The following is a 12,736-nucleotide window of genomic DNA, read 5'->3' on the forward strand; positions in this document are numbered from 1 at the left end:
TTCATAAAAAAAAAAGTGCAAGATAATCATGAGCAGTATATATATGTATATGTACATATACATATACATATATAAAATTTGTTGTGAAACACAGTCATGATCTGGGAACGCTCAGGAGGGGTTAGTTGATCTTTCATTTAGTTCGGTCATTTAAAGCCTTGAAGGTCAACAATAACATTTGAAAATCAATGCAAAAGAAAAATGGGAGCCGATTCAGGGAGGGCCGAGGGTGTGTAGGGTTCCCTGGCTTAATGGATCTGATTATGATCCCACAGTTTTGAAGCCGTGCTGAATTTCTGACCACAAACCAAACAGCAAAATGACTTCATACCACACGTTTTGAGATGATGTGTATTGGCAACCATTTTGCAACACATTTTGCAAAAATATGGCTTTTCCCCTGTGTGCATCCTCAAGTGAACATTGAGATTTGAAATTTGAGCAAATGATTTGGTGCAGTAAGAACACCTGTGTGGCTTTTCACCTGTGTGAATTCTTAAATGAGAATTCAGATGGACCCTACTAATAAACTCCTTGTCACATTCGGAGCATTTAAAGGCCTTCAAACTCATGTGAATCTTATCAACGTGTCTGATCAGATCAGCGTCCCTGTGGAACTGCTCGCCACAGAAACGACAAGGCTTTTCCTTTGGGCTTTTCCGGGCTTGTTTTTGCTCCCTAAAAGCAGTGTCACTGCAACTCGGACCACAAGAGGATGAGCTTGAGCCGGCGTTCCCATTCCATTCATTATCATTCAATGTCACAGTTATAGTGCTGAAAGTTGGGAACAGCTGGTAGTCTGTCTGAGCAGTTGTTTCAGTATCAGCAAGTCTGACATTTATATCCTTGAAAGAATCATCCTCAGGGTCTGGACTGATCCACCGATCCACCTGCTGACTCTGACGAGGCGACGATGGACCATTTCTTTCATTGCATTTGTTTTCTATGCTTCCGTGTACACTCACAGCTACATCCGTGGAAGACGGGAGCAGCTGAAATTCAGAGGCTTGTTCTGATTTAGGATGTTCAGCATTGTTGGAAGTATCAGCCTCCATGTCCGGACCATTGACTGCACAGTCTGCACTGATCCACCAATCCACCTGCTCCTCTTTGACCTGCTGACAGTAATGGATCTCGTTTTCCTCCACATTGGAAAGCTGCTCTTGATTTTGTGAGGACAAAATCTCCACAGCGACCGACTGGATGTCTAAAAGACAGAGAGGACCCATGATATAACTCGTTAAATAACCCACTAATATGCAACACAAATATATACACATGCAAGTAAGATGTGTTCTAGTCAGATGTTTACAATGTGCCAAAGGTGGAGGATCAACATCATTTTGCACCCAGTGCAGTTTAATGTGTTTTCATGAGTTGCATGATTTCTTCCAATTGTTGAATGTCACATAAAGTTGTAAAGTATAATATGGACTGATCCATCAAAACACATCTTTATGAAGTCGTAATATCTGCTACTGCCGACATGTTTTTGCAGCCAATCTGTTGCCTGGAGACTCTCTGCAGTATTTCCTTGAGAGCCATATATTTAATCAAATTGAATGCAACTTTATGGGTGCATTTTTTAAGTATAACACGTCTCCGAGTACTAAAAGCCCTATCAGTGTTTCATTGAACAGGTGCTCTTTTATTAAACTAAACGCTTATGTTATTTATCTAATTTATGTGCACGTTTCGGTGTTTACTGCACAGGTGTCAAACTCAAGGCAATTATATCCGGCCCACGAGAAAATATCATATGTCTGTCATAACTGGCCCGCCGGTTTTTGGTCCAATCCGTTTGCAGTTGACGTGGAAACAGCACCTGTGAACATCTAAATGGAGCTGATTGACCTCTAAGGCAAAATATTTGGGTGCTGCACAGTTTTCAAGCTTCATCCAGAAAATATGCCTCAACCCTCCTTCATGCCGCTCAGATGCTTTGCATGTTTAGAAGCACACACCTGTGTGAGAAGCTTTTCTCTGTGATGAAGATGAACAAAAACCCACACAGGAGTCGTCTCACTGATGCACACCTTCACTCACAGAGGGTTTCCACAGCTAAGAACCCCAAGCATTAAACTGGCAGCTAAGAAAAGATTCCAAACATCTGGCTCTGACTGTATAAAAGGAGAATGTAGCCTATCTAAATATGTTCCATATATTTTCGCACTTTATCCAATATGTGTATCCTGTTCAATAAATATGCACGTGTTTGGCCCTCGACGTAGTCCCAGTTTTTAATTTTGGCCCTCTGTGATTGAGTTTGACACCCCTGGTCTACTGCTTGCTTTGGCAGTTTCTCCTCTGCTCTGTTTGGCGAAGGGCGGGGCTTTGCTGCCGACACACATGTGCGCACACACCTACAGTCAGAGACAGAGCTGAGAAAAGGAGAGGGGAGAACTAAAAAAAAAATCCGCTGCTAAATGTTTTACTTTAAAATGACACAGTATAATTATGTATTACTTGTTAATCATGTTAAATGTCAGCTCAAAATTGTCTGCGAGCCATATTGCGTCATCGAAAGAGCCATATGTTCCCGACCCTTGCTCTACGGCTACATAGCAGCATGCTAGATGCTAACGTTACATTAATGATGACACAAACCTGCCCTGAATAATATCACTTCAGGTTTCAAGACGGTCAGTTGCTCGATCTGCTGTTTCAGCTGCATGATTTCTCTCTTGCAGCTGACAGCTTCTTCTTGATACTCCCCTATTGTCTTCTCAACAAGTCCAAAGATTTCCTCGGCAGCCGCCGTCAGTCGCTCGTTCACCAGCAGTCTGAGCAGCTGCGCCCCCGACATGATGGAGCTCACGTTAGCAGCAAATATGAAGGCTGGTGCACACTTTCAAATGTAAAGGAATAAACTCGTGAACTGAATGCCAGCCTCATTAAATAATACACTTTTTGGCGGCACTCTAACCATGGGAGCACAACTGTTAGTTAGCTTCCGGCTCAACGTCATGACGCAGGGAATCACTTTCAGCAGCGTCCCCAGCCATCCTTCAAAACAAAAGACTCGCCTTACCTTTATTTTATAAACAACTTGTACGTTTTATTTTCCTTCTTTCTAATAATATCAACAAAGTTTACATCTGAAAACCCCCAGAACAATTTTGAATAAGCACAATAAAAATACGGGTTTGTTTCTTTCCAAGTTTATTACTTGCACTGTGTGAACATGTGGTTATTTGTAGGTCAAAGTTCACCAAAAACAAGGAAAACCTGGCAAAACTCTCAAACATTCATTTCCCCATGTTGAACATCTTTTTTGAACTTGTTATCCAAACAAGGCACGAAATGATACTGCCTACCAGGTCAAAACAACATAACAATGAATAAACCTGAAGGATGTTGATAATCCCTTTGCTTTAGTGAGGAAGAAATACATCACATTTCTGAAGACATAATCTCAGTTATGTGCAACTGCAGTGATGTTACAGACAATCTGTAAACAATTTGAGCACAAATTATATGTTAACACCATAGTTAATACCAATTGGGTACCTAAATATAAGATTATTTTTTAAAATCACAATATTTCAACAAATGTACAAATATAATGCTTTTGTGAGGTTGAAGCAGAAGGAAGCCATTCCTAAATACTGAATTGCACATTTTATATAAAAAAATATTAGGTTTCTGACTCACACAGCTTTAAGATGTTCCCCTCCTAACTCCTGTCCTTGCAGTTTCTCACTGATGTGTCTTTTCCATGATTCGTGAACCTCCATATGCACCTTCAGGTCTGAATCTGTGTGAAAGGTTCTGCCACATGTTGGGCAGCGAAAGGGCTTATTTGTGCTTTGCCTTTGTGTCCCTGTGCACAATTTAAGATGATGACTACTGGCAAACCTCTTGCCACATTTGGTACAACAATATGGTTTCTCTCCAGTATGCTGTCTCATGTGAACGATACGATTCGAGTTCTGAGTGAATGTTTTGCCACAGAAGTCACAACTGAAGGGTTTTTCCCCGGTGTGAACTCTTGCATGCAGAATGAGCTGGTGCTTTTGATTAAACTCCTTGTTGCATTTAAAGCATTTAAAGTCCTTCTCCTCTTTGTGATCCTCCTCTACATTTCCCTTTTCTGGTGTGCTTTTGCACTCATTCTGCGTTTTACAAAATTTGAAATGATTGCTTGTTGCAAAACTTTTCCCACATTTATTACAAAGATACGGTTTTTCCCCAGTATGCACTCTCATGTGAGCGAGACGACTTGAGTTCTGAACAAAGGTTTTGTCACAATAATCACATGTAAAGGGTTTTTCACCTGTGTGAATTCTTGTATGCAGAACTAGCTGGTACCTTTGTTCAAACTCCTTGTTGCACTCCAGGCATTTAAAGGCTCTGTGCCCTTTGTGGCTCTTGTCTACATGTCTTATAAGATAAGAATCCCTCTTAAAACCTTTACCACAAAAACGGCAAGACTTTTCTTCCCTCGGAGGTTGTTCCAGTTCCACAAAGACTTCAACGCTGTGACTCTGAAGAGGCGATGATGAGCCATCGCTTTCATTCCATTTGTCGTGTATGCTTTCGTTTACGCTCACAGTTACAGCCGTGGAAGACGGGAGCAGCTCACACTTAGTGGCTGCTCCTGATTTAGGATGTCTTACTTCAGCGTCGTCGGAAGTATCAGCGTCCATGTCTGGACTGATACACTGATCCACCTGCTCCTCTTTGACCTTTGGGTGATCTTGGTTCTGCGTTTCCTCCAGAACGGGCATCTGATCCACCTTAATGTCACATTGCTGCAATGAAAGAGGCTGTTCCTCAGAGACCGGCTGTGTGTCTAAAAGACAGAGAGGACACATGTTATTACACTCACACTTTCTTCATTTCTCTGAGAGAAAAGCAGTCCCTACTTTACATGTCTTACCTTCAGAAGAATGACAATACGATGATACATCCTTGGTCCTGTTTTTTTCTGAATCCTGTTGAAGATAACTTCCCATCAGTGTGTATTATTATTATTATTATTATTATTATTATTATTATAGAGTGTAGGCAAGGCACAAATTAACCCTTTCATCTGGGATCCAAGCATAAAAAGTTCCATAAAAGTGGATCATCAGTTTAAGGCTTCAACTAACAATTACTTTAAATGACGATTAATCTGCAGATTATTTTCTTGATTAATTGTTTGGTCTCAAAGATATTATAAAATAGTTTAAAATGCTTTTCAGATTTCTTGTTTTTTCTCTGACCAACTGTCCAAAATGTAAAGATATTCAGTTTATCACATGTCTTAAATTGTGCTCTTGTCTTTACTTATAAAATAATTGTAATTGTTGCACGTGATATGTGAGAGGAGATGATTTGACCTCTTTAGAGCCCTGCAGTGGTGTAACAAGTACTTGGATTGTGTACTTAAATCAAACATATTAATACTAAAGTGTAGAAATAATCAGTTACAAGTAAAAGTCCTGCATTCAAAATTGTACTTAAAAGTACCATAATTATAATTAGTGATGCATTCATGCGTTTATCACTTTAATGTTGCAGCTGGTAAAGGTGGGGCTGATTGTAATTAACCTACTTTATAAAAAAGTATTATTATCCTAACCAAAAATAATACATCGTAATTTATTTGTTGAATATATTTTTGCATTAATTAATAAAGTAATTGAGTGAAAAGTACAATATTTCCCTCTGAGCTATAACTAAGTGAAGTAGAAGTTAAAAAGTAGTACTTAAGGAAAGTACAAGTCCCTCAAAATTATACTTAAGTACAGTACTTGAGTAAAAAAATAGTTACTTTCCAAATCTGGAGCCCAGTTTCAAAATGATTCAAATTAATTCAAAATTAAATTAATTAGTTATTAACTGGAAATATAATATCAGTTTGTCATTAACGAAAATTATTATTATTTTCCAAAAATAATCAATTTGTTTGTTGTTTATAATGTAGCTATATTTTAACTTAATCTTCATAATACACAATAAATATTTGCTAAATATGGACAGAATTGTGATTAATATCGACACTCACTTCCGTTGCAGCGTCAACGGTCGGGATGACAGCGTCAACGGTCGGGACGACAGCGTCAACGGTCGGGATGACAGCGCCAACGGTCGGGACGACAGCGTCAACGGTCGGGACAGCAGCGCCAACGGTCGGGACAGCCGTTGGCGTCAGAAAACGGTGCATCGTATCCGTCCTCGGCTGTCCGTTAACTGTGTAGTCCTCCGGAACAAAATGCTCCGAGCATACGATACATTTCTTCAGCTCGTCCAGGGGAGTATTGACATCGATGTTCAGGGCAGACAGCCATAGTTTCAGCCGCTCAGGTTCCCTTACTGGAAGGCGGTGAAACGACAGAGCAGTGCCAGTCTTTGCTTTATTGCTGCATGTCTTCACAGTGCAGGAGTGAGGCATAGTATTAGAACAAATGGCCTCATCTTATTATTATGCTAACGTTAGCCTGCTAGCTTAATACTTGTGGTTCTTGTGGATGAAGTTTGTCAAAACCAACCGCCGATGGTGGAACCCCACTTCCTGGTAACGTAAACCGCATCAGCGTCTACATGCGCACACAGAAAAAGTAGTCCCAATACCGACGACATTTTCTTGAGATATTTTACTTTAGTAAAAGTAGTAAATCTTACTTAAGTGAAAGAACAAAATTAGGTTATTAGCATCAAATTATAAACTACTTAAAGTAGGCTTACTCAAAGTAAAAGTATCAATGATCTAAAATGGCCCAGTTCAGAATTATATATATTACATTACTGGTTTATGATTATTAATGCATTATTATGTAAACTTCGTTAATGTTGCAGCTGGGAAAGGTGGAGCTAATTTCAACTACTTTATATACTGCTGGGTTTAATCCATAATAACATCATCATTTATTAGTTGATTTATACTTTGTATATAAGTAACTAAAGCTTAAATATATGTAGTGGAGTAAAAACTAAAATATTTATAAAGTAGGCTACTATAAAGAGGAAATACTCAAGTAAACTAAAAGTCAACATTGTACATTATATAACTGTTCATTATATAATTTGATTATAATTATTGATGCATTTATGTGTACATCACTTTGCAGCTGGTAAAGGCGTGTGTCATTTTGCACCGTTGCCTAATCTCTAATAATACATCATATTTATTATTTATTTATTCTATTTTGTATTACTAATCTGAATCTGTAAAGTAAGTAGTATGCTAACTCAATGTATCCCCCGGTGGAGATAATATATTAAATACACAAAATAATTTAACTAAAACATTTATTTAATAATATATAAATACAACCACAATTACTCTGTGACTTTTAATTTACAAATTTCCCAAAAATTAAATAAAAGACAAAACAAAGTCCCATTTGTCAAACAATTTCCCCATTCCTCAAGCTAAACTTCCAAACAATACAAGCATGCACAGGAGACTTAACTCTTCAGCTGTTCAGTGTGTTAACGCTGTGATATCTCCCACGTTGACTGTGCTGCTGCTGAAACCTTTCCTGCAGACACTGCAACACTACGGTTTCTCTCCTGTGTGGATTCTCCTATGAACACACAGGTTGCTGCTCTGAGTGAACTTGCCACAGAACGGACACTTGTGAGGTTTCTCTCCGGTCTGGGTTCGCAGGTCTCTAAGCAGGAACGTCTTGCCCCATTTGTTGCACTTAAAAGGCTTCTCTCTGTGGCATGGCTCTCACCCGCGTGTCATATGAGGTTAACGTCCTTTATAAAGTAAGCACAGCAAATGTGACAGAACTTGACCTCAGTGTGAGATCGTAAGTGGTTAGATACACTTTCTTTGGATCTGTTTCCACAGACGTTGAAGCTGAGGTTCTCCGCAGAAACAGCGGCAGCCTGACAGGAGGTGTACATGTGCAGCAGCAGTCTGATGAAGGGGTCTGACAGTAGGCAGTTTCACTTTAAAGTTGTTTCACACAGTTGGAGGGAGCGGCCTCCAGTGAGCTCTATTTATTCCTCTTTGATCTGCAGGAATATTTCATCTTGGCTCTGCTGCGGCTCCATGTTGGGACTCCACTCCTGCTGAGGAAGGAACATCTCTTCCTGACACTCCAGGGCCATCTATTAAACATGAAGCAACAGTTTACTGACACAGACTTTGGGTATTACTGAAGCTCTGGAGTAGAAATATGCTGAGTTTGACCTCTCGGTCTCATTTATGTCACTCTTCATTATCTCACTGTCTGTTCTTATTGGAAGTCTTACATGAGGAAATCCTGTCGGTAAAATAAATCTCAAACAACAACTTGAACATTTCCAGGAGAAAAATAGTTCCTTTGGTTTGAAACATTTAAAGTACATTAGAACAAAAGACTTGGACTGGTTAAAGTCTGATCTGCCTATTTTATTGACATTTGTCTCATTTTAAGGATGCTTTTTGTCTGGTTGTTGCAGCCTGTGATTCTAGTATAAAGATATTTTTGTTTCATATTGTGAATTTGATTGCTGAAGAAGGTTAGTGACCTGAACGTTGAATATTGAACTTGGATGTTTTTCCTCTGCACCTGACTACCACAACGTTGCCAGATGCCACTCTCTCTTCACCGTGTAATTCTATAAATGTCATAAAACAAAATACTATATATATTAATAAAAAAAATATAGTAATAAAATAAAATATAGTCCAAAAAAATAGAACCCAAGCTCAAAAGAAACTTTGAATATATAGGCTGCTGGCTAAATAAATAATTATAAAAGCTACACACCGGTATACAGATGCAGAGCAGCTCTCTGGTCTCCTCTTGTTAAATGCATCCATGTTGGTGCATCACTGCCCCCCCCTACAGGTCAACATATTAAACGAACACTTCAAAAGAAAAAGAATTCCCTTAGCAATACACACAGCCCACTGGTTTTATAAGCAACATCATTTAATCTTAAAATAAAATAAATCATTGTGTTGGTTTACCTTCCATATAAATATAAATAAATATGCAAATTGCTAAAAACAAATATGTTTATGCCCGACAATGTTTTTAAGTATTGAATATATTGTAGCACTGAAATATTGAGTGTGGTCTGAAATGTACATGTGTATACAAATAGTAATACAGATGTTATGGCTACACTGAAATCTGGTGTTGCTCTATTCAGTCACACACACACACACACACACACACACACACACACTAAATTGGTTGTGTGGTTGAATATTCAGTCAGAGCACAAGCACATTTCCAAGATGAGAAGTTTATTGGTTTGCAAAGTAACTGTTTTTACAAAAGCATTGAGAGAAAAAAACATTTGGAGGTCTAAGACGCACGTGTTCATGTAACACAGGTCCAGTGCACAGTCTCAATGGGACACAAAATCGGGGCAATCTCAGGATATTTCGGGAGTTTGCATCACGTCTACAAGTTCTCCTGTTTCTTTGTGGAGCAGCGTTGTTGCGGCGAACAGAGAGCTGCTCAGCTGGAAAACAGCAGATCAACGATGCCTGGTGACATGAAAGCCTTCAAGGAGATCAAAGTCACAACCGCCGGTGACCCTCCGACACGTTACATCCCAGAAAACACATAAATCTAAATGACGTAAACCTTGTTTTACGGTTAAAAGAAAAATAATATTAGATCCAATACTGGTTTCACACATTTCCTTGCATCATAGAGGAAAGAACAATATATAAATACTTGACCTCAGTTGCTTTCATCATTATAAAAAACTCCACTTTTCAAAATGCCTTCATAGAAACAGCAAACATGAGTGTTACCAATACAGTGTGGTTTGACGTTACCACACACACACACAATCCTGCTGGTTACACGGCAATAAATAGAAATGATAACATGATTGTACAACCACACGACACATTAGCAACAGATCAGCCTACTTCTACTCAGAGGACACTTCAGAAATGGACATCATGATGTAGGTTTTAGCACTTCTTTTAGAAAGTCATTGTGTTTCACTTATTAAAAGTCCCGGGTGCAAAAAGGTTTGTGTCAGGGGTGTTCAAAGATTGTAATTTGGTAAATACTAAAACTGGATTTTTTTTTATAAATACTAGGCTATTAAAAAAAGATAAACAGGTCAAAAGAAAATCTGCCTTTAAAACACGTCTGATAAAAGCAGATTAAATAAAACGCATGCTTGACTGGAAAGAAAACTGGCAATATAATCAATTGTTCATGGATATAAAAAGCCAGGTACTCGCTTACATGCACAACTAAATGCTTTCTGCTGGTATTCCTCATGTAAAAACGAAGCCTTGCGAGGCCTCGCTTACAAATATATAAAGTCCAAAAGCAGGATAACAGGGTCAAATAAACAGTTTGGATAGGAAGGGCCTATTTCTTATATTATATATCAACAATATTTCCACATTTCTCATCAGATTACAATCAGTAGGAGAATAACATTCAGTTTTTAAGTTGCGTTTTTAAAGGGTTGAAGAACAGTCAAAAACAGATAGTTTAGAGAATCATTTCCCCGGATGTTCAGAAGACGTGGGATCATTAGGAGATCAGGACCTTGTTGTTTTTAACACTAGATTTCAGGAAGAAACACAATATATGTTTCCAAGCACATGTACCGAAAGTGTTTGTTTTTTTACTAAAATACTCAGCAAACCCACAACAGTCTGCTAATGCGGAGTTTAACTGTGCCATGTTGAGGAAAAACACACTCCCAGCACACACACACACACACACACACACACATACACGTATACAAAAAGCACTTCCTGTTCAGAGCCCTTTAATTCAGGAAGTCTTGAACTGTTCATCTCCCTCCCCCAGTGTTCCTACCTCCTGAGGAGTCGAAAGCGTATTTTATCACATCTTGTTACCACATCCATGAAACATACCGCTGAGTTATGGCCATATTCTTTACACGGTGTATATTAACATTATTACAGGAAACTGTAACGGTACAAATGCATGGTCACCTGTTAATAGAAAGTCCAAAAAACACACTCGGTCAACACAATTACACATTATTAGTGCAGATTTGTTCTGTTGTAATACTGGAGCACCAAGGCATCGCACTGGCTTACATCCTTTCAAACCGCACTCCTCGCTGCCCTCTCATACCAAACTACTCATTTCCTGTTTGTGCCTGAAAATAAACCAACGCTGGCAAAGTGAAAACGAGGAGCTGAGGAAGACCCTGTCTGACAAGCCAGCAGAAAACAAGTTCTGCTCCAGAGCAGTGAAGTCTACGCTTATTGCTACATGAAAGGAGTCCATGTGTGAAAAGCCTCTCAGTGAGAACAATGTGCACAGACGGTAACAAGATGTTCCACAAAGGTTTGCTTAGAAATCTAAAGGAAAGCTTCGTTAGTGTGAGCAGAGGTCCGCACAGTGACCGAGTGCCCTGCAGTGAAGAGGGTCAACTGTTCTGCACAGATGTCATGGCTTACTCCAAATCTTCAGCAGCAAAATGAGTCCGTTTAGATCAAAATTGAAGTGTAAAAGTGTAAACGTTGTGATGGTACTCGTGTGAAACTGTCGGCACACCATGACAGCAGTAAGAGCGTTACATTTAGTTTGATATGAAGTATAAAATCTCCAAAGACGAGCTTCTTCAACTTGGTCCAAGCTATCTATAACTTTGTAATACGTCACCCTTTAGGGGTTAATAAGTTGTAAATAATGACTTTATTCATGGTTAATAAATATTGTACTAATGTTTTAAGGATCCTATAATTATAAGCCGTTAATAGGTACAAAAAAATCATTTTGGCTGATCCTCCTGCAGCATGACGCTCGCTTCGTCTTCTGAATGCAGACGACAGAGACACTTTAAGACTTAATGCATGGTTATACATTGAGAGAGTGAATCACCACTAATCAATACAAAAGAACCCAACCTGGCAACCCAAAAGCTATAAGTTATATCTTATAAACCCTTTTATAAGAAAGTGTTCATCTACGCAGTGAAACTAGTTCTACTGAAAGTGGAAAACTTTACAGGTCATAGTGCATGTTGATGCTGTAGGTAAACTGAGCACTGTGAGATCACCTCTGCTATTACTGTGTAGTTATTAGAGCTTCCTTCCTGCCTCAGTGAAGGAACATACATCCTGTGTGGTGGGATTGCTATAGAGACATTACTGTGTTTGTTAGACTTGTAAAAAACCTTCTGGCTGCATTAAACAAGAAGCTGAGAAGATGTCTCAGTGAGGACAAAACGCTGGAGATGATTCAGGAAACACTCAACACATGAGACTGTCGGACTGAAGCACTTGTGTGCATCACTATACTGCATCTTCTATGCTACTATAGAGACATGACTACTGTACCACCAGGATCTGATCCTGCTTCCTGAATGTGACTGATGGTTTTAGTTTAACTCCTAAACACTTTGACAGCAATGTCTCCTAAATATGCAGTCAAGTGTTTTTCTTAATGAGAATTAGTTCAGATGAGGTTCGCATGAAACGAATGTTCTGCAGGTGTGACAGCAGAGCAGCAGAGTCCAATTCTCAAACTCATTCCTCCTCTCTCCTTGCGCTTAAAGTAAACAGTTATAATTCTACTTCCTGTCCAGCTCACAGGACTTTGCATCTACAGAATGGCTGCAGACACACGTAGCGTACAGTACAGGACGCTTCCTGCTACGTCTTCTCGTGATATAATCCTCATTTTAGGGGATTTAGGTCGGTGAGACCGCAGTGTGTTATCGTGACAACTGGGATAAACCCAAGGGAGGGCCGGGGAGAGCCTACAGAGTTGGAGATACATCAGCTCAGACAACACAGGGTACAAAACTGCACTCTGCTGTGATCTGCACCTGCTTCTACCTC

The 12,736-nt window shown here is 39.3% G+C and overlaps 3 protein-coding genes and 1 long non-coding RNA gene across 7 annotated transcripts in view; 1 reads left to right on the plus strand and 3 right to left on the minus strand.

Annotated features, from left to right (window-relative positions):
* Nucleotides 1–17: 17 nt before the first annotated feature.
* On the minus strand, nt 18–2,964 carry LOC115019903 (zinc finger protein with KRAB and SCAN domains 5-like). 2 transcript variants are annotated; one of them, XM_029449606.1, is made up of 2 exons: nt 2,716–2,964; nt 18–1,207 (listed from the first exon to the last, which is right to left on the minus strand). In XM_029449606.1, the coding sequence occupies exons 1-2, from the start codon at nt 2,804–2,806 to the stop codon at nt 249–251; spliced, it is 1,050 nt and encodes a 349-aa protein (XP_029305466.1). In that variant the 5' UTR covers nt 2,807–2,964; the 3' UTR covers nt 18–248. The 2 variants fall into 2 exon arrangements, with proteins under 2 accessions (XP_029305466.1, XP_029305465.1); XM_029449605.1 differs by having other exon boundaries at nt 21–1,207; nt 2,608–2,964.
* A 74-nt stretch (nt 2,965–3,038) lies between these two features.
* On the minus strand, nt 3,039–6,623 carry LOC115019902 (zinc finger protein 3 homolog). Of its 2 annotated transcripts, XM_029449604.1 has the most exons (4): nt 6,127–6,622; nt 5,996–6,063; nt 4,883–4,937; nt 3,039–4,795 (listed from the first exon to the last, which is right to left on the minus strand). In XM_029449604.1, the coding sequence occupies exons 1-4, from the start codon at nt 6,380–6,382 to the stop codon at nt 3,651–3,653; spliced, it is 1,524 nt and encodes a 507-aa protein (XP_029305464.1). In that variant the 5' UTR covers nt 6,383–6,622; the 3' UTR covers nt 3,039–3,650. The 2 variants fall into 2 exon arrangements, with proteins under 2 accessions (XP_029305464.1, XP_029305463.1); XM_029449603.1 differs by having other exon boundaries at nt 5,996–6,623.
* A 245-nt stretch (nt 6,624–6,868) lies between these two features.
* On the plus strand, nt 6,869–8,419 carry LOC115019906 (uncharacterized). Its single transcript, XR_003833512.1, has 3 exons — nt 6,869–7,704; nt 7,790–7,877; nt 7,963–8,419. It is a non-coding gene; the product is annotated as an uncharacterized LOC115019906 (long non-coding RNA).
* A 743-nt stretch (nt 8,420–9,162) lies between these two features.
* Nucleotides 9,163–12,736, minus strand: part of lgalslb (lectin, galactoside-binding-like b) — a 10,535-nt gene continuing 6,961 nt past the window's right edge. For both annotated transcript variants that reach the window (XM_029449608.1, XM_029449607.1), the window contains exon 6: nt 9,163–12,736. This exon is cut by the window's right edge and continues 480 nt beyond it. The gene's annotated coding sequence lies outside the window, so the exon portion shown is untranslated.

Source organism: Cottoperca gobio, chromosome 15 (genome assembly GCF_900634415.1).
Source record: "Cottoperca gobio chromosome 15, fCotGob3.1, whole genome shotgun sequence".
Classification (NCBI taxonomy): Eukaryota; Metazoa; Chordata; class Actinopteri; order Perciformes; family Bovichtidae; genus Cottoperca; species Cottoperca gobio.